The sequence below is a fragment of the Lotus japonicus genome, chromosome 3 (assembly GCF_012489685.1).
Source record: "Lotus japonicus ecotype B-129 chromosome 3, LjGifu_v1.2".
Taxonomy (NCBI): domain Eukaryota; kingdom Viridiplantae; phylum Streptophyta; class Magnoliopsida; order Fabales; family Fabaceae; genus Lotus; species Lotus japonicus.
This window is the reverse complement of record NC_080043.1, coordinates 86,606,613-86,625,502: the sequence shown is the minus strand read 5'-3', so window position 1 is coordinate 86,625,502 and position 18,890 is coordinate 86,606,613. Positions and strand designations below refer to the sequence as shown.

General features: G+C 34.9%; 3 protein-coding genes across 3 annotated transcripts; 1 reads left to right on the top strand and 2 right to left on the bottom strand.

Moving 5' to 3' along the window:
- Positions 1–552: 552 nt before the first annotated feature.
- On the bottom strand, positions 553–1,707 carry LOC130742916 (early nodulin-like protein 3). The gene is made up of 2 exons (XM_057595019.1): positions 1,439–1,707; positions 553–1,053 (listed from the first exon to the last, which is right to left on the bottom strand). The coding sequence occupies exons 1-2, from the start codon at positions 1,614–1,616 to the stop codon at positions 674–676; spliced, it is 558 nt and encodes a 185-aa protein (XP_057451002.1). The 5' UTR covers positions 1,617–1,707; the 3' UTR covers positions 553–673.
- A 1,700-nt stretch (positions 1,708–3,407) lies between these two features.
- LOC130746887 (switch 2) lies at positions 3,408–10,246 on the top strand. Its single transcript, XM_057599662.1, has 8 exons — positions 3,408–3,919; positions 4,491–4,597; positions 6,036–6,951; positions 7,564–7,811; positions 8,410–8,536; positions 8,613–8,888; positions 8,983–9,235; positions 9,796–10,246. Exons 1-8 carry the CDS (start codon positions 3,497–3,499, stop codon positions 10,119–10,121), a joined length of 2,676 nt encoding a protein of 891 aa, XP_057455645.1. The 5' UTR covers positions 3,408–3,496; the 3' UTR covers positions 10,122–10,246.
- A 1,621-nt stretch (positions 10,247–11,867) lies between these two features.
- LOC130746886 (uncharacterized) lies at positions 11,868–17,209 on the bottom strand. Its single transcript, XM_057599661.1, has 10 exons — positions 16,748–17,209; positions 16,481–16,648; positions 14,964–15,024; positions 13,739–14,076; positions 13,526–13,630; positions 13,393–13,426; positions 13,157–13,263; positions 12,596–12,637; positions 12,422–12,499; positions 11,868–12,292 (listed from the first exon to the last, which is right to left on the bottom strand). The coding sequence occupies exons 1-10, from the start codon at positions 17,018–17,020 to the stop codon at positions 12,236–12,238; spliced, it is 1,263 nt and encodes a 420-aa protein (XP_057455644.1). The 5' UTR covers positions 17,021–17,209; the 3' UTR covers positions 11,868–12,235.
- Positions 17,210–18,890: the final 1,681 nt, after the last annotated feature.

Sequence of the window (18,890 nt, the reverse complement as noted above, 5' to 3'; positions counted from 1 at the left end):
AAGACTATGGGCTTCGCGTTTAGTTTTCTTTGGGCTATTTTCTCTGCTTCTTGGGCTTAAAGCCCAGTTTATCAACACCAAATGGTTGTGACTTATGATGACAAAAAAAAAAGCTAATGGGGTGCAACTATTTGTACCCTTTTTTATGTATCAATAAATTATGTATGAATCAAAGAATTGAATCCAACCAAAAATTACATGTTTTAGGAATTTGAGTCCCTTCTACTCAACCATCATCTATTGGTAATACAAACTTAGGTTGTCACAACGCGTTAGGAGTTTAGAGTTTAACATGAAAAATCTCAGAATTTCTCATTTTGATAGAAGGTCCTTAGCTATGTCAAAAAAAAAAGATAGAAGGTATTTATCATTCCAGCCACATGTCTGATACTACAACTATTTTGTCATTTAGCTAAGTTTGGGGTGCATTCACACGCATATAAAATGCTAATACACATCAGCTATGTTTTGTAAATCATTACACCCTAATACAAAAAAAAAAAAAAAAAACTAAAGTTCGGTTCATAAATAATTAAAGAAAAACAACAACTATGACCAAAGTTTAAACACTCATATAATATATAAATCCCTTAATAAGAATGTTACAATCATTAATTTTCAATACACTGAATGACAAGGTTGATAATACCACATTAAATTAAAGCATAATAACTCATATAAAGTTGATGACACTCATAACAACTCCAATCCACACACCCAAACCCACACCCACTGAACCACCAAACTTCACGGAGCCTGAAGCCTCGAACGGTGATGGTGTCGGACCAGTGAAACCAACATATTGAATTTCTGGTGCCTCAGATGGTGGTGCATGAGCAGTGTGCTTCATGGCCATAACTAGGACTACGAGTTTTTGACCATTTTTGCAGTGGTCAATGTTTCCACTGATGAAGAAATAAAGACCTGATTTCTCGAGGTTAAAAAATGAATTCCCACCGTCCATCTTTTTTATGGGGTTGCTTGTGTTGCACAAATCATAGTCCTCCTTGTTCACAACAAGAACCCAATCAATCCCTTTCTTGTACTTGAAATCTGCATGTAACACCACCCAATTTAAAATAAGAATTAATTTGTTACACATTTATAAATAAAATATTGACGGGTCTTGTATATCTCAAAGTTTGTATCAATTTAAAATGATATTCTCATATGGAAATTCCACGTGATAAAATTTTAGATTTATGTTCAATTTTAGGAGTAGCATTCACATAAAAAACTCACATTAATTTTCACACAACAAAATTTTATATTTACCTTTTCTCAATAATTATTCATAAATTTTGTATTCATTTGTAAATATAGAAATTTATGTGAACTCTTAATCAACAAAATCCCATAAAAAGATTCAACACTTACAAATAGTATGTATAAAATGTAAACAAAAAAGAAAATAATCAATTGGGAATATTGGACTTACATAGAGTATCATTCACTTGAAATCTGTTTCTCTGAGCCCAATGTTTGTAATCTTCAGAAGGTTTCAGCACCCATCCATCGTTGCCACCAACATGAAATTCCTTTGCTGCTGCTTGAGATGAGCTAAGAAGCAACATATGTATCATCAAAAGAAAAATGCTTAGAAATCGGCCTGCCATTTGCACACTAAGAAAAGTTGTGCTTGCTAGCTAAATTGATATTAAGAGAGAGAGAGAGACAAAGTTAGAGAAGGTGGTGAAGTATGTGTGTGAGTGTTAATTTGAGGCATAGCAATTTATAGTGGGGAGTGGGGATTGAGCCGTTGAGGAGAATAATCTGGAAAATGACATGGATGACTGTAATATTTGCTGGCAGTGACATTATGTGTAAAGCGGTGTTAAAAAACGTGAGGATTGAGCCGTTGAGGAGAACATGGAAAGTGACATAGATGACTGTAATATTTGCTGGCAGTGACATTATGTGTAAAGCATGTTAAAAAACGTGAGTGTTTCAAAGAGTCAATTGCATGATTTTGAATAGTGTTACAATTTTACGTGGCAACATGCAAGGCACTCAAGAGTGAGACTTCTATTTTTTTTTTCGCTGCTTTCTAACAAAAAAAAATTATTTCTTTGCACTTCATACTATAAATTAAATAAAGTGCATAAAAGGAAAAAAAATTATGGAAAGATAAAAATAGTTATTTTTATTATGAAATATTCATATAAATTTTTTATATATTTCATTCGATAAACATTATTTATTTTTACTATAATGGTATAATTTTTTTTGTCAAGTAATGGCCTAACTTTTTTTTCGTTCGAAGGCTAATTGTTATTTTCAGGCTTTATTTTCAAGCAAGACATTATGCTTGGGCCTTTTTTTTGTCTGATGCATGCTTTGAATTACGGGTGCTTATTATGCTTCACATGACCCAATGGATGCTTGGCCCAAAGGAAATGGAACTAAGTCTAAGCCAATTTTTAAGTCCATAACTCAATATATGTCTCAACACATTTTCTTAGACAAGTAAATTAGTATAAAGGTCCACATTGATTGGATTAAAAAAAAAGTCCATATTGACTTACAAATATATGCAAGTAAAAAATATTCCTTCTAGTATATAATCGGATTCATACAGGGGTGATTCGTACCAAAAGGTGTCCAGACATCCATTTTTGTGGCGGTTTAGGACCACCACAAAGTTGTAACCTTGAAAAATATGCATTTGTTGGTAATTTCACAATTTTGAGGCGGTTTAAATCGCCACAAATGTCGGTGTCCAAGGGTGTTTTAACTGTAGCGTAGATTACCAATCTCTTTTGGGATTCATATTGATCATCGACTTAATCAATACAGTATACACTAAATTAATGGGTCACTTGTTGAACATGAAATATATTAAATTTAGTATAAATTAAAATATATCAATAGCATAAAATTATATTTTTTACCGACGTAAATGTAATCAAGTTGTACTTGCTAGCTAAATTAATATATTTAGAGAGACGAAGTCATATAAGGATGGCATAACAATATACATTGAGGAGTTGGGGATTGAGTCACTCATGAGTACAACGTGGAAAGTGATGTAGATGACTGTAATATTTAATGACAGTGACATTATACGCAAAGTAGTGTCAGAAAATGTGGGTGTTTCTCAAAGAGATATTTTCATTATTTCAAGTAGTGTTACAATTTCCTGTGCCGACATGCAAGATATTTAAGAATGACACTTCTATTTTTTTTTCTTTTGTGTTCATCAAGCACTTTGTACTATAAATTGAATAAAGTGTAAAAATTATTGAAAGATAAAAATAATTATTTTGAGTATGAAATGTTGATATGAAATATTCATACATCTCATTAGATAACAATTATGCAAATGGAATTGAGTCTAGATTCTAGAATCGTCAACCTAGGATTAGGTATTCTACCTTAAACTTTGTCAAGGGTTATGTAGACACCTTGTACTGTGTCGGTTAAGAAAATAGAAGCATCAAAGTTTGAACAAAATCTAAACGTTCTCTCTCTCTCTCTCTCTCTCTCTCTTCGTGCCATGTCGCTGCAGGCTCTGAAGGAAACTCTGAGACATTGCACAACCCAGCAATCACAATCACAATCACAACCACCTTCTTCTTCTTCATCCCTTACCCAAACACACCGCAATTCGATTCTCCACTCTTCTGATTCCCAATTCCCAATCCATCGAATACCCCCTAAATCCTCTCTCTCCCTCCAGCTTCTCCGACTTCAAGAGCCAACTCTTCAACCCCACATTCCCCTTCACTCCCAAACCCAAACCCATCAACAACAACCAAAACAAGAACCAGAACAAGAACAAGAAGAACAAGAAGAAGAAGAGCCAGAGTTAAACAGGGCGAAATTCTGCACAGCCAAAACATCCCAGTTTCAATTTGATCACACTGGACCCTTTGAGTCTTTAGTGTTGTCTTCACAAGGAGAAGCTCCTGTTGTTCAGGTCACTACTGCTACTTTCTCCTCTGTATTTATAGTCATCACAATGATTGCATTTATGCACAGGATGATTGAATCCCACTTAAAAAAAGAATTTTTTTTGGCATCTATTTATGCAATTGAGCCTTTAGGCTTTAGCAGACTTCATTGTGCTTAACTCAATTGGTTAGTTATGGCACTGAATAAATTTCCCAATAGTAGGTTCAACTGGGTCATCTCATTTTGGTTGGTTTTGTATTTCTTTCTGATTATTGGTTGTTTACAATTTCATGTTTATGAATTTATTAGATGTTGTAGTTTTTATATAGATTATTAGAGGTAGAGCTTGAACAAAAAGCTTGCAGGAGCCAAAAAGTATTTGATGCATAAATTATTATATATCTAAAATTTAAGTTTATAGATCATTTTAAGTAATGCTTGAGACTTGAGAGGATATTATGGAAATGTAGTTGATTTTTAATAATTATGTAAATATATATAAATAACTGTCATAATGAAGATCCGCCGCTGTAGATGATCATGAGTACTATGCACTATCAGCACACGTTTAGAACTTTAGTTGTTTACTGTTTCAGGTCCCTGCGTCTATAAATTGTAGACTGCTTGAGTATCAAAGAGAGGGAGTGAAGTTCTTGTATGGTTTGTACAAGAACAATCATGGAGGCATCCTTGGAGATGACATGTGAGTTACATGTTATATCCTTACTTTCTATCTGTTTCCCTTTTGGGTTCAGGCGTGTTCTTATCGTCATGGATTTCTATTCTTTTGTTTTATTTAATGTATCATGCAGATAATTTAGCACTGCATTATGCATATTATATAGATACATTGATGTGTGTGTAGGTGACAAATCAATTCTGTTATGTTATCCTCGATCGCAAACATAATGTGGAATTTGTCTTATTTTGAAAGTTTTAATGGGTTGATACCTATCTTATAGAACATAATCATGATGGGCATTTTTTGGTTTTCTTCTTTTTTCAAGTTTTCAACCACATGCTTATGGATGATATACTATCAGGTCTCTTGAGAACCCAGTCGTGCAAACCATGGTTCGTGCTGTTAGTAAAAATGCATTTCACCTCACTGAAATATAGAACTTTCTCAGCCTAATCCCCTAAACTTTTATTTTTATCTCTAAACCCCGTTCATGATTCCTTTTAAGTGAACCTTCCGTTTTTGGTACAACAGAACTGGTATAACCACGTTGCTACCGAAGCCCTCTTAATTTTTTTACTTATCACATAATCCCAATGAAGTTTGGTTCTTACCGTTTGGAGGTTAACTTCGATTTGGTTTAATTGAAAATGTAATGTTTGGAATTCAAGGTTTAAACCAGACACCATGAGGATTTAAGTGATGGAAAGAAAAATTCAGAGGAACAAGGTCTGAAAAAGGTGATGCATTTTATGGGGCTAAGATGAATTTTACCCATTATGAGTCATGTAATGTTCATAATACCTTCCACTATTATCCAAAAAAATATTCATTCAAACTTTGTATTAAGAGCCTATGTGTATATATATTTATATTATATATATATATATATATATATATATATTATATATATTCATTTCTCACCTCACAAAATACATACCAATAATGTTATATCCTCCAAGATATAAAGATTTTATGTTTCAACTTACCCAAAAAGGAAGAGAAGTTTCTGCATACAATAGACCAAGTAGTCGTCGGGCCCTTCCCCTGATCCCGCACATAGCAGGGGCTTTCATGCACTGGAATGCCCTTATTATTCATTTTCTTAATCAATTGTTTCTTGTTTTAGAATTTAAAGACATTTGGGTACTGAGTAATTTTCTATTCTGTATCCCAGGCCTTTTCACTTAATTAGCAAATGTCTTTCTCCACTTTTCATCTTCTCTGAGTTTTCTTCTTGAACATTGTAAAACTATGGTTACATCACATCTGCTGATCATATTCAAGCCCTACGAATTCCTTTTTTGTGGACTTTATATTCTGTTTTGTGTCTTTTATTTGTTGGTATACTTTTACTTTTTATACTTTTCTTCTGTTCTTGTGAAATTTGGTTCTTTTTATCACAATTCTGACTTCAATTACCAAGTGGAAGTTCATTTTGGGATGTTGAAATTTGAAACAGGGGTCTTGGAAAGACCATTCAAGCTATAGCATTTCTTGCTGCCATCTTTGGTAAAGAAGGAGAGTCTGTTCTAAGTGAAAACTGGGTAAAGAAAAGAGACCCGGTATTAATAATTTGCCCAAGTTCTGTTATTCACAACTGGGAGGACGAATTCTCTAAGTGGTCTAACTTCAGTGTTTCCATTTATCATGGTGCAAACCGGGATCTGGTATATGATAAATTGCAAGCAAATGGAGTGGAGATACTTATTACCAGTTTTGACAGTTACAGAATTCATGGCAGATCCTTTTTAGATATCAACTGGAACGTCGTGATTATTGATGAGGCTCATCGACTTAAGAATGATAGATCAAAACTCTATAAAGCATGTTTAGAAATCAAAACCCTGAGACGCTATGGTCTTACTGGGACCGTAATGCAAAATAAGATTATGGAATTGTTCAATCTCTTTGACTGGGTTGCACCTGGATCCCTTGGAACAAGGGAACACTTTCATGATTTCTACGATGAACCCCTTAAGCTGGGCCAGAGGTCAACTGCTCCTGATAGGTTTGTCCAAATTGCTAATAAGAGAAAGCAACACCTTGTGACAGTTCTTCGTAAATATATGTTGAGAAGGACAAAGGAGGAGACCATTGGGCATCTTATGATGGGGAAGGAAGATAACATTGTATTCTGTGCAATGAGTGATTTGCAAAAACGTGTTTACAGAAGAATGTTACAGCTTCCCGATATTCAGTGCCTTATAAATAAAGACCTGCCTTGTAGTTGTGGTAGCCCTCTTACTCAAGTTGAATGTTGTAAAAGGCTGATACACGATGGAGCTATTTGGCCTTACTATCATAGAGATAAGGAAAATGGTTGTGATTCATGCCCCTTTTGCATTGTCCTTCCATGCCTCCTCAAGCTTCAACAGGTAAAGTGAGACCTTTGAAATTTTTTACCTCTATTTTTATTACATTTTCATTGCAAAATATCCTTAAGAGCAATCAATAATTTTAAGAGGGAAAACCGGAAAAGAAAGAAAGGCAATGGCTGAACTCGAGAAGATATATTTTGCTAAAAGTTAAATGATTAACTAATGACTTTTCTAGATCTCGTTTATGTACAAAATTCTCTATTTTCACATTAAATTATGTACTTGAATGAGATCTACTTGCTCTGTGGAGAAATAAATGCTTAGATGAGTCTTAGGATTTGATATAAAAGAAGTTTTCGAAACCAGTGCCAAGTAATAGTATCATAATTTCTAGGAAAAATAACTTCTAAGTGAACCAAGGATCTGTGATTTGATTGAATTGCAAATTTCATTGATGTTTTTTTTGTCTTTTAAGATAATGTTGTACAAGGCACAGTTAGTCTCTCGGCAATTAAAATCCAGCCTTAACCTTTGGTTAAAAAGTGTTAAGCACTGTTGCCTTTCAGTTTACACCATGTTTATGTCCTGCTTCCATGAACAAGCTTGTTTAAGATCATGTTCATGATGCTCTTTTGCATTATTTTTAATATTGCTGTTTCTTTATGCTAGATAAGCAATCACCTTGAGCTGATTAAGCCAAACCCCAAAGATGATCCTGACAAACAAATTAAAGATGCTGAGTTTGCTGCTGCTGTCTTTGGCCCTGATATTGATTTAGTGGGTGGGAACATGCAGAATGAGAGTTTCATGGGTCTAAGTGATGTGAAAGATTGTGGCAAAATGCGAGCACTTGAAAAACTATTGTTCTCATGGATTTCACATGGTGACAAAGTTCTTTTGTTTAGCTATTCTGTAAGGTAAATATGTAGTCTACCTTCAGATTACGTTTGATACTTTTTCTGAGTAACCTTTTAAGTTAGGATGGATTCCGCACGAAAGTGACTGGAATTATAGTTATTTTACTCTAATATTCCCCTTTCCAGATTCCTGTTTTGAGACATAAATGCATGAGTATAGGTTGAAGAGTGTTAGAAATATAATATAAAACCATTCATTTGTCTTCACTTAACACCTTAAGCTTTTGGGTAGTTTGTTTATGACATCGTACTAGAGTCTCTATAACCAAGTGCACTCTAGAGTTTAGTTTTGATCCTTGATGCCCTTATTTTTCTAATAAGAACTAAGAAGTTGAATTTCAACATAAGACTGATGGATTTTTGCATTGTCATATGTCCATGCTTTGAACCTAAAGGTCTCTTACATGGGGGATGTATAATATAAAATCATTATTGTATCTTCATCTAGTTGCTTAAGTTTTTTGGATAGTTTATCCATGACAGAGCTTCGTCTTATTCTGTATTGGATGATTGAACATGTGAACATCATTGGCGTTAGTAAACTACTATCTGCACATGCCTTATTTTTCTGCTGTTTAACGTGAGCTACTCTCTTCAGGATGCTGGACATATTGGAAAAATTTCTCATACGAAAAGGCTACTGCTTCTCAAGACTTGATGGGTCCACTCCAACTAGTTTACGTCAGTCTATAGTTGACGATTTCAACTCAAGTCCGAGCAAACAAGTAGATCTCAAATTTGCTAGTTGAATAAGAATAAATGCAATTCAATTTGCTACTGAGCTCTTATTTATTATTTTAGGTATTCCTGATATCAACTCGTGCTGGTGGGCTTGGATTGAACCTTGTCAGTGCAAACCGTGTTGTATTATTTGATCCCAACTGGAATCCTGCACACGATTTACAAGCTCAGGACAGATCCTTTCGCTATGGGCAGAAGCGGCAGGTTATGGTGTTCCGTCTTCTCTCAGCTGGTTCACTTGAAGAACTAGTTTATACTCGGCAGGTGTACAAGCAGCAGCTCTCAAACATTGCTGTCTCTGGAAAGATGGAAAAACGATATTTTGAAGGTGTTCAGGTACCAAAATCTATGTATTTTAGTTTTGCATTTCTTTTAGTTTGTCTCGATATTTATATTAAATAATTCTAGAAAATAATTACTTTCCTTACAGGACTGCAAGGAATTCCAAGGGGAGCTTTTTGGAATATGCAATTTATTTCGAGATTTATCTGATAAGCTATTCACCAGTGAGATCATTGAATTACATGGGGCAAGTAAAGAACATGGGCATAAACCAGAACAAGAAGAAAAAATAAATCATTCAGAAGAAACGGGTTCATTAGCATCAGAGTCTGAAACCAAGTTATGTACTGAATCTGGAACGGCTGCAACAAGTAAACCAGATCTTGCATTTGAAGACCTTGGTATGTTTCATATCATCTATCCTAAATCTCATCCACTACGAAATCCCTTGTTTTCTTTTATCATGTATCTCTAGAAAAAAATTAGGAAGCTGGTGAAACACTAACATTATGACCTTCTAAGATATAGCTGACGTTAGCACTCATTTTGATACAAAAAGTGATAAGTACTATTCTTCTAGATTGTGATGAAGTCTGTTGCACTCAACTGGTATTCATTCACACTAAATATACGTAAAAACCAATGTAAAACAAAATGTTTTTCTTGGCATTTTGTAAGTTTATATTTCCATTCACTATTTCATGACAAAAAAAAGTAGAACTTGGATTCTTCATCAGCCTCAGCCCATTGAGTCCATGCTTTATTGCACTTGAATTGAGGGAGTAAAGCTTCTGACATTTATCTGTTGTTTTTAATTTGGGAACTGGCAAAGTGGACTTTCTGTTTATAGCATGTTTGGAAATTCTTCTATAGTTAATTCTGAAATCAAAATCAATTATGAGAATAAGTTTCTGTGACAACTTCTGGGTACTTTTAGTCAACTGATGTTGTGTATATGTAGGCATTGTCTATGCTCATCGCAATGAAGACGTTGTCAACTCAAGACCAGGGATTCAAGAGAAAAAACATACCACCACCCGTTCAAATGATGGCCTAAGCGAGCCAAGCATCTCTTCAGCCCACAGAAGAAAGAAACCAGACTGTGTAACTAAAAAACAGAAACTTCCTTTGATTGATGAAAGGAAGAGAACCCAATATAGCCTCCTTGCCCAGTTTATGGGCATGGGAGAGCTTGCATTTAGCAAATGGTTACTATCAGCCTCTCCACTGGAGAGGGAAAAAGTGCTTGTAGACTACAAGAAGAAAAAGAAAATACCTCATGGTTGAAAAGTAGTTCTTGTGGGTCACAAAACAAATGCTGACCTTCCATGTATAGCTATTTACAATCCCAAAACTTGTAAATTAGGGTAACATTTGTACATATGGATGTATAGTCAATTTTCCTTTTACAACTTGAATGTTTTAATTTAGGCTTAATTGCACTTTTGCTCCCTGATCTTTCACCTTTGTGCGATTTACCTCCCTCATCTTTAAAATGAGCGAATTCCCTCCCTCTTCTATTAATATGTGCGATTTAGGCCCTTCCGTTAGTTAGCCGTCCAATTACTAACGGCGGTTGCTATTTTCACCCTCCCTTTTACTAACCACACCCCCATATCAGAAATAAAAATAAAAAAAATAATAATAAAATGGAGGTAAATCGCACAAAGGTGAAAGATCAGGGGGCAAAAGTGCAATTAAGCAAAAAAATAAAAAAATAAATGAAATAAATTAAATACAATTAATAGAAAATAAAAAAAACTGAAAAAAATATTTTTATAAAAATCAAAGAAAAAATAATAAAATAAATGAAATAAGTTAAATACAAATAATAGAAAATGAAAAAACATTTTTATAAAATCAAAAAAAAAACTGAAAAAAATATTTTTATAAAAATCAAAGAAAAAAATGTTTTTATAAAATCAAAGAAAATAAAATATTTTTTTTAATTGAAGATAGAAATTTAAAAATAAAATAAAAGAATAATTATTTTTAATTTAGTGTAGGTGGTGCAAATAGAAACAAATTCTTCTTTTATTTTATTTTTAAATTTCTATCTTCAATTAAAAAAAATATGTTATTTTCTTTGATTTTATAAAAACATTTTTTTCTTTGATTTTTATAAAAAAAAATTCAGTTTTTTCTTTGATTTTATAAAAATATTTTTTCATTTTCTATTAATTGTATTTAACTTATTTCATTTATTTTATTATTTTTCTTTGATTTTTATAAAAATATTTTTTCAGTTTTTTTTAATTTATAATTTTTTTTATTTTTTATTTTTTTATTTTTATTTTTATTTCTGATAAGGGGGTGTGGTTAGTAAAAGGGGGGTGAAAATAGCAACCACCGTTAGCAATTGGACGGCTAACTAACGGAAGGGCCTAAATCACACATATTAATAGAAGAGGGAGGGAATTCGCTCATTTTAAAGATGAGGGAGGTAAATCGCACAAAGATGAAAGATCAGGGAGCAAAAGTGCAATTAAGCCTTTAATTTATAGCTTGTGTTTCAAACATTGTAACTTCATATTTGACAAATCTTGATGCTGCTTACAGCTGTATATACGGCTTGAATATTTGTTCACTTTTTTTTGGGTCGAAACATCAATATATTCACATGAAATCACATTGTATATCGAAAAAAGTTTCATAGCCGTGGTTACCTGCAAATGAAATCTAAGTTGGGTTTTGGAAGACAATTTTTCACCCATAGACAGACATTGGTTTTTTTTTTACACTTTGGGGGGGGGGGGGGGGGCATAGGTATTATAGTGCTTGACAGAAATTTATTTGATTGAATAGGCCTATCATTTAATTTTTTTCATTTGTATGCGTTTACATTGTAAAAATAAAGATACCCAGATGATGTTATTGGAGATCTAAATAAAGATACCCAGATGATGTTATTGGAATGATCTCCGATGAGTACTTCTCCATCGTGTTTCAAATACAGACTAAGCAGCCGCGAGATTTTTAGCTGCACGTGCAAAAGATGCCGCGCAAACTTGTAATATTATGCCAAAAGAAATATTAAACCACAACAACCACTACAGTTGCATAAGAATCATTTCGGGACCATTTGCACCGCCAACAACATTTGCCATTCACACTTACAACTGAGGCTTGTTACGAGTCAAATCTAACTATCATTATCTAAATCACAATTATATATAAAAACAGCTAAATCTGTTTAATCAGACTTTGTCCAAAAATGGTAGAAATTCAGTCTACATTTCTTTCCCTTTTCACCTTAAATATAGAAAGGGTATTAAATTTTCACCATTCCACTTTCACTTCTCTACTTTGATTCTAAGCACATCTTAGAACAATCATGGATGCCGCCAGTATTAGATTGCCAACTACAGAAAGTTTTGAACAACCTTTTGCTATCATTGTAGCTATTTTCTCTGCATTTTGAATCTGGAGACTGGTTTTGAAGGTTGAGAACCAGAAATCTGTAAAGATCAAACTCATCATAGATTTAAGTCAGTAATGAAACTGCAAAGCATCATGCCATAAAAACCACGGCTATAAGTAAATCTTTTTATTTATTGACAATACAATATATACAGCAGTAAATCTACCTGTGATGAAGTCGGATTTTTTTCTTTTGAAGATGTTCGTAAATTCTCAGCGTGCTCTACGATGGAGCCTGTAAAAGCCTGCAGAAAATATTTGAAGGAATTATAGGCTGCAGCACAACATTCTGCAGGGGCATAATGTGACTAGTGAAAGAAAAGACTAAAGTGTTAACACACCTTGCTACTATCAAATGATGGTTGTGAAGTTTGGTTTTGAACCTGCAAAGGAAATAATTGTACACATCAGGATCAACTCTCCTGAAATGAAGCACTTAAATGGTTTCCCATCAAGCTCTTTGAAACATTTTAAGTCACTGTTCAAAGAGTTATAATCAAAGCACTAATTATTCTACTTTTGGTTTCCAGTCAACTCATTATAACATACTTTTGCTAACTTTCAAAATGTTTCCTAACTCTAGCTCTCACATTTTAATCTCACTATTTGATACCTTAGTATCCCGGAATCAAACAATGGTGTTAGACGTGTCATATGAAACCATTCATGTGCCTTCATTCAACAGCTTAAGCTTTTAGATAAATTCATGACTAATGGGGGCACCATTATTGCAGAAACTGCCTCTGATACAACATCTATGAGATACTAAACAGAGACCCAGCAGGATGCTATTGTTAAGATCACTCTATCCTCCAAAGTACTTGAGAGATCTGGACTCTCCCTAGTATAACCACAATACGACAAGCAAAAAGGATGGAGATTACATCACAAGATATACATACCTCCATTTTCGATGCAGTAGCTGCTTGAGCTATCTTCTCTTTAGGAATTATGGGAAGCTCCTCATTAGGATCACTGGATTCCACATTTTGAGCAAAAAATTTGCCCTCTGATAGTTCAGACATAACAGAAAAAATTTATATCAGAAAGATGCAAACAGCACAGATAGCCACACAGAATCACAAAACAAGCATACACAAAAGAAAGTGAGAGACTGAAGAACTTATTGAAGACAAACCTCTGCCCTTTGATTGTACAGTCAGGCTTGCAAACTGCATTTTGAAAATTGCAATGAAAAGTATACAGTTCAGCTGAACAGTTATATAACAAACAAAAAGGTGAACTAAGATAACAGGAAGATAGAATCTTACATTTAACTGATCAGCTATATCTTTTTGATGATTATGCTTTTTCGGAAATTCAGCTGCAATAACTTTATTGTTAGTCTGGTCCAGCTGTACACCTTGATGAATATCCTACTTGAGCAGTCACAGAAAAAAATTTAAGATATCAGGGACCATTGTGCTTGTAGCCTCTAAACAAGATTTTGAAATCATAATTCAATAAAATAATTAAGGCATTACTTCTGAACTTTGGAGATTGTTATTCATAGGTCTCTGATATAAAATATTATCAAAACCAGAAGTAGTTTCCACATTTAGATCACTCTGATTGGCGCTTTCTGCAGCAAGCTCTTCCTTTTCAAGTTCATCCATGCTGGACATCATTCGAGCATATTCCACATCATCAGTTGTAGCATACCCCAAATTAGGAGTAGTTTTCACATTTAGATCACCCTGATTGGCACTTTCTGCAGCAAGCTCTTCTTTTTCAAGTTCATCCATTATAGCCATCATTCGAGCATATTCCTCATCATCAGTTGTAGAATACCCCAAATTAGGAGCGTCTTGCTTTAGTGGACCTGAAAAAGGATATTAGCATCTCATCCAATCGTAACTTCAACATTTCTGGTTCTGGCTAAATTAGAAATATGATCATTGGTTGGTATATTGTTCTACACCAGCATCAATACAATTGGGAATTTCCACATTTCACTGTGCATGAACGGTCCATGGCTTTGATGGCAATGATGTCCATCACAAATTATTTGGTGGGGACGTCTAAAAAATATTTTTTTAGATTTATCGTTCATAAACAGAAATAGAAGAAATAATGTGGTATGATGAAGTGAGGGTGAGAACTGAGAAGTTATGGGAAAGTAACTTTCATTCCCATGGGAAAGTAAAATACTAAACTCTCATCGTGGAAATAGATGAAAAGAGAAATATGGGTGTTTAGCTTTACCTCGGAATCAATAATACCCAAAGATGTATTTTGAAAACTTCTCCCAACCATGGGAGTGATATATTCCTAAGTTCACTTTCTTGGGAATAACTCCAGATACCCTGAATATAATTCAGGATTCAAAACCTACTATGCTATTCAAGTTTTTTTGCCCTCTTTTTCCCAAAAACTTCTTTGCTTTCTATTCGAATCCTTCGGCTCTTCTGCCTTTCCCACTTCCTCTCCTATTACACCTTCTATCCCCTACTCCTACACCTCCTAATGCAACAAGACAACAAAATAATTAATTATAAATGCTAATGACAGCAAATCATTGTAGATCGTAAAATATCAAAGCAGACTTAAGACTTGATTTGACAGAGTATGACAATCACTGCTATTTGGAACATCTTAAATCCAAAATTTTCAGAGAAAGCACTTGAACTAATTCAGACTGTCAATTATTCTTTCTGCCAGCTTCCATTTATAATGAACATAAACTATCATTAGAAGGAAAGAACATGCCTGATTTAGATTCCCCTTCATCAGAATCTTCCTCCTCTTCCCTTATTTCCACAAGACCCTCCTATGTCAAATCAAACAACCACAGCATTATATAATTTATACAAACTTCAAAATATTAATACAGAGTGCCAACAAAAGCATACAAAGACAAAAAAGAGAGTCAAATCATCCAAAAATCTTGAACAAGAAGCTAAGGTTAGTTCTGCAAACACAGTAAAAAACTACAAGGCAATACGTCTTATTGTACAAATAACCATGTATGGCCAATAACCCTTACAAAGACGGAAGAAAACAATAAATAATGTTTCTAAAATTGGACCAGTCTGGTCAATTGAATTGGCCAGAGAGTGAATTGGCTATGTTTCCACTGCAAACTGATATGAACCCACAAACTAGAACTGAAGATTACATGGAAAATAGAACGAACAAGAAAGAAACTACTATTACTGAAAATTTGAACAGAAAAGGAGAGAAATCTTCCCTCCAAGGGTTTCCCCTTATCCAACAGAGTCACTGGTGCTCTATTTACTCAAAATTTACAAATCTAAAAGCTCCCCCAAATCTTACATCCCCGAGTTGTTCATCTAACTTATCCCATCTCGCAAACTAACTAACTGCTCTAACTGGCCCTATCTAATTTTTCCTTCTCACCTGTCCTAACTAGACCACTGCCCTGGAAATTCAAACCTGTCCCCAAGGTTACAATCACAAAACTCCCATTGCTCCATAGTATTTAAAAAATATGTCCTCTCCCCAGGATTCCACTGTTGGGGAGAATGATGTGGGTGAGGGGTGAGAATGTCCTCCAGGGTCACATTACCCACTCTTTCTTGCAGCACCTACAGAACCACAGGCATTGACAATGACGCCCAGTCCTTCCCAATAACCATAGCAACAAGGCAGCTTAGCAGCAAGCATGGTGCACAACTACGCAAGTCCAATAGTCATTAAATCCAAAGCAAAACCTCCTAAAACATTTCTATTGGGCTGAGTCTCCTCCTAAACAGAATGTTGTGGGTACCCTCGTCATGTAGTACAATACCTTGTTTCTCCATCCATCAGCCAGGAAGACTGTATCCCTTGAAATTGATTAGCTTAACTTCTTTGCCAGAAGGGATCACCACTGCCTCCATGATCCACCTTTGCCCAGGAAGGGCTGCTACTGCCAACATTCTTTGGCAAGTCATCAATATTTGTGTCAGGTTGTCTCTTCACCTGAAAGGATGGTCACCTCCATTCTCCTCTACCAAAGTAATTCCTTGCTAGCTATCAAATTCTCGGAATGAATACTTATAACTCAATTCTCTCCTATTTACCTAATTAGTTCCTTCAAACTAATCTAATTAACTAACTAATGGACTACCTACTGTCCCTATTCTGTCCTAATAACCACTTCAACCATAAATAAAACCAATTAAACTAAAAGAACAAGGTATGTATGTCAAACTTTTTTCAACAGAAATCTAACTCAACTTTTAAAATTTTATTGAAACTATCAGGAAAGTTGTGAGACAAACCGCTACTTCAGAAGCCGTGGCACTGAAAAACAAAGCCTCTGCTTCAAGGTCCTTGATATTAGCCTGGAGAGAATCAGCCTGAGAATCCAACGCCTTCCCTCTTCGTTGCAAAATCTCCACAGTTTGTTTGGAAGTTCTGTCTGCATAATAGCCTTCTCCCAAAAGAACCTAACCAGCAAAAACCAAACCAACTAAGAAGGAGAGAAAACACACACTCACGCACAAAAGCACATTCAATTCAACAAATGAAGACATGAAAACACGTACCAGAAACTCGTTGGTATGAATCAAACGACCCGGGAAGAACGCTGCTTTCCCAAACGGTACCATGATGTCATGAGAGAGTTTCTCAGGGAGCTTCTGGACGAGGTTGACGAGGTTGTCGTTGTCGTTGACAAAACCTAGTAAGCTATTCAGCTCGGTCTTCTTCTCGCCAATGGCGTCATGAATGCGGTTCGCCGCCTTCTGTGCTTCCTCCGGCGGGAACACAGAAGCCAGTGGCGTCACAGTCCCTTTCCCCTTCAACTTCCGCTCTTTCATTTTCCGCAACCTTCGTGAACTCCGGCAGCTCGTACTTCGCGGTAACCACCGCACGCGGCCAGTGTCGCCGCCGTGAAAGCCCTAGCTGTCGCCGCCGCTGTCTCCTTTCTCTCAGGTCGGTCCCAGTCTCTTCCTCTCACTCAATTTTCTCTTTCGGTCCCACTCTCTTCCAACTAGATTTTTTGTGGCTTAAATACACTTTTTCTATATTTTTTTTTAAGATTCTTTTATATTGTAACCAAAAAAGATTCTTTTATATTAGCTTGCACTTTTGAGTTTTAGAAACAAGAATGATATGTAGACACCTTAATTGTAACAAAAAACACTTAAGAACACCTTTTATTTGATGCAATCAAGAAGATTACGATGTGATTCAGTTCCCTTCCCATTTCCATCGTTGATTTCTTCACATGTTATAGATTTCTTCAATATGATTAAGTTTTGTATCCACAAGTTTTCTTTGCGACCTCTCAGCCGTAGTACTGATTTAGTCTGCGGAAAAAAAAAATAGTTGTAGATTATTCACCTTCACAAAAGTTTCATCCGTAAAGGTAACAACTTTATCTCCAACAAAGAAGTATTTTACTGGATATAAAACGGGCACTATTTAAAAGAAGATGAAAGTGTGAGTAAGAGGTTCCCCAAATATTTATGTATAGGTTTTCTGGCGTTTTACCCATTGGTAACTTATCGACACCTTTTGCCATGATTGTTACAGTGTCTAAGGTAATATTTTTCGAAAGACCTCAAAGTGAACGACCAACGACAATTTCAATGCCAAGTTATTTGTCGGAATAAATTTTAAGCTTTTGAATTACAAATGTCAACATTGTCGGTAACTAATGTCAAACTTGTCGAGTTTACGACGGGTGGAAATTTCACTAAAGTAGTCGGTAATTGACAATAACTAATCCCGCCATAAAATTATTTGTCGCCACTAACATTTTTTTTAGGAAATATGTTGTTGTGGGTAACAACTAGATTTTGCGATGGTTTTCAGGCCGTTAGTAATTTTTTAGTAATTACGTGTTTTCTTGTAGTGCGTCGAGACTCACACCAACATCATATTTTTTCCTTTCCCCTTTGTGAGGCTTACATTAAGTTTGAGCTGAAAAATGCCTTGCTTCTTGTCATGGTCGTGCAAACGAAACCTATGAAACCCTCTTCCTCTTGAATGAAACTTCTCGTCGTAGAGCCTAAAGAAGAGAGAGGAGAAGTTTGAAACCATCCTTGGAGTGTCCTCTTCCTCTTCAACTGAACTCCAACATAGTGCAAGTCCTAAAATTCAAAGGCAAAAGAAGGTTGAATATAAAGAAGATTTTTATCGAGTGGGAAGAAGGAAGACGAAGTGAAAAATCTCAATTTTTATCATGAGAAGAATGCCGAGTGAAAATTTACTTTCTCCTACGTTATTAATTTGCCACGTATGAGAAATTACACGTGGAAATTGTGACTTATTAATTTATTGGACACATCAGTAATGAATAATAATATATTAAGATTGTTGGTTAAAATCCACATTATAAACAAAAGAAAGGATTAGAAGCATAAAAAAAGGCTAAAATAAATTTTCATTATAAAATGAGGGACCAAAAGCTTGTTTAAGCCATGAGGTCTCACAGTAACTCTCATTCTCTTCCATCTCATTACTACTTGCTCTCTCTTCATTTTTCACCATTTTTTTTCATTACATTATTTGTCATATCACATATTTCTATATCTTTTACTAGGTGATGTTATTATATTTTTTGTTACATTAGAAAGTTAAATTGCAACCGCTAGAGATTGATCCATGTAACTTCCCCCCTCAAACTCATATGTCATCCAACTCTTATTACTTGAACTATCGTTCAAGGACGATATCGTTAAA

Excerpts from the sequence above, each read along its gene's own strand:
- LOC130742916 (XM_057595019.1), bottom strand. The coding sequence starts at position 1,616 with ATGGCAGGCCGATTTCTAAGCATTTTTCTTTTGATGATACATATGTTG. Across the intron at positions 1,054-1,438 it reads TCAAGTGAATGATACTCTAT|ATTTCAAGTACAAGAAAGGG; the intron begins GTAAGTCCAATA and ends TGTTACATGCAG.
- LOC130746886 (XM_057599661.1), bottom strand. The coding sequence starts at position 17,020 with ATGAAAGAGCGGAAGTTGAAGGGGAAAGGGACTGTGACGCCACTGGCT. Across the intron at positions 15,025-16,480 it reads CCACGGCTTCTGAAGTAGCG|GAGGGTCTTGTGGAAATAAG; the intron begins GTTTGTCTCACA and ends GATTTGACATAG. Across the intron at positions 13,427-13,525 it reads ATATAGCTGATCAGTTAAAT|TTTGCAAGCCTGACTGTACA; the intron begins GTAAGATTCTAT and ends TTCAAAATGCAG.
- LOC130746887 (XM_057599662.1), top strand. The coding sequence starts at position 3,497 with ATGTCGCTGCAGGCTCTGAAGGAAACTCTGAGACATTGCACAACCCAG. Across the intron at positions 4,598-6,035 it reads GGCATCCTTGGAGATGACAT|GGGTCTTGGAAAGACCATTC; the intron begins GTGAGTTACATG and ends AATTTGAAACAG. Across the intron at positions 8,537-8,612 it reads ACTCAAGTCCGAGCAAACAA|GTATTCCTGATATCAACTCG; the intron begins GTAGATCTCAAA and ends TTATTATTTTAG.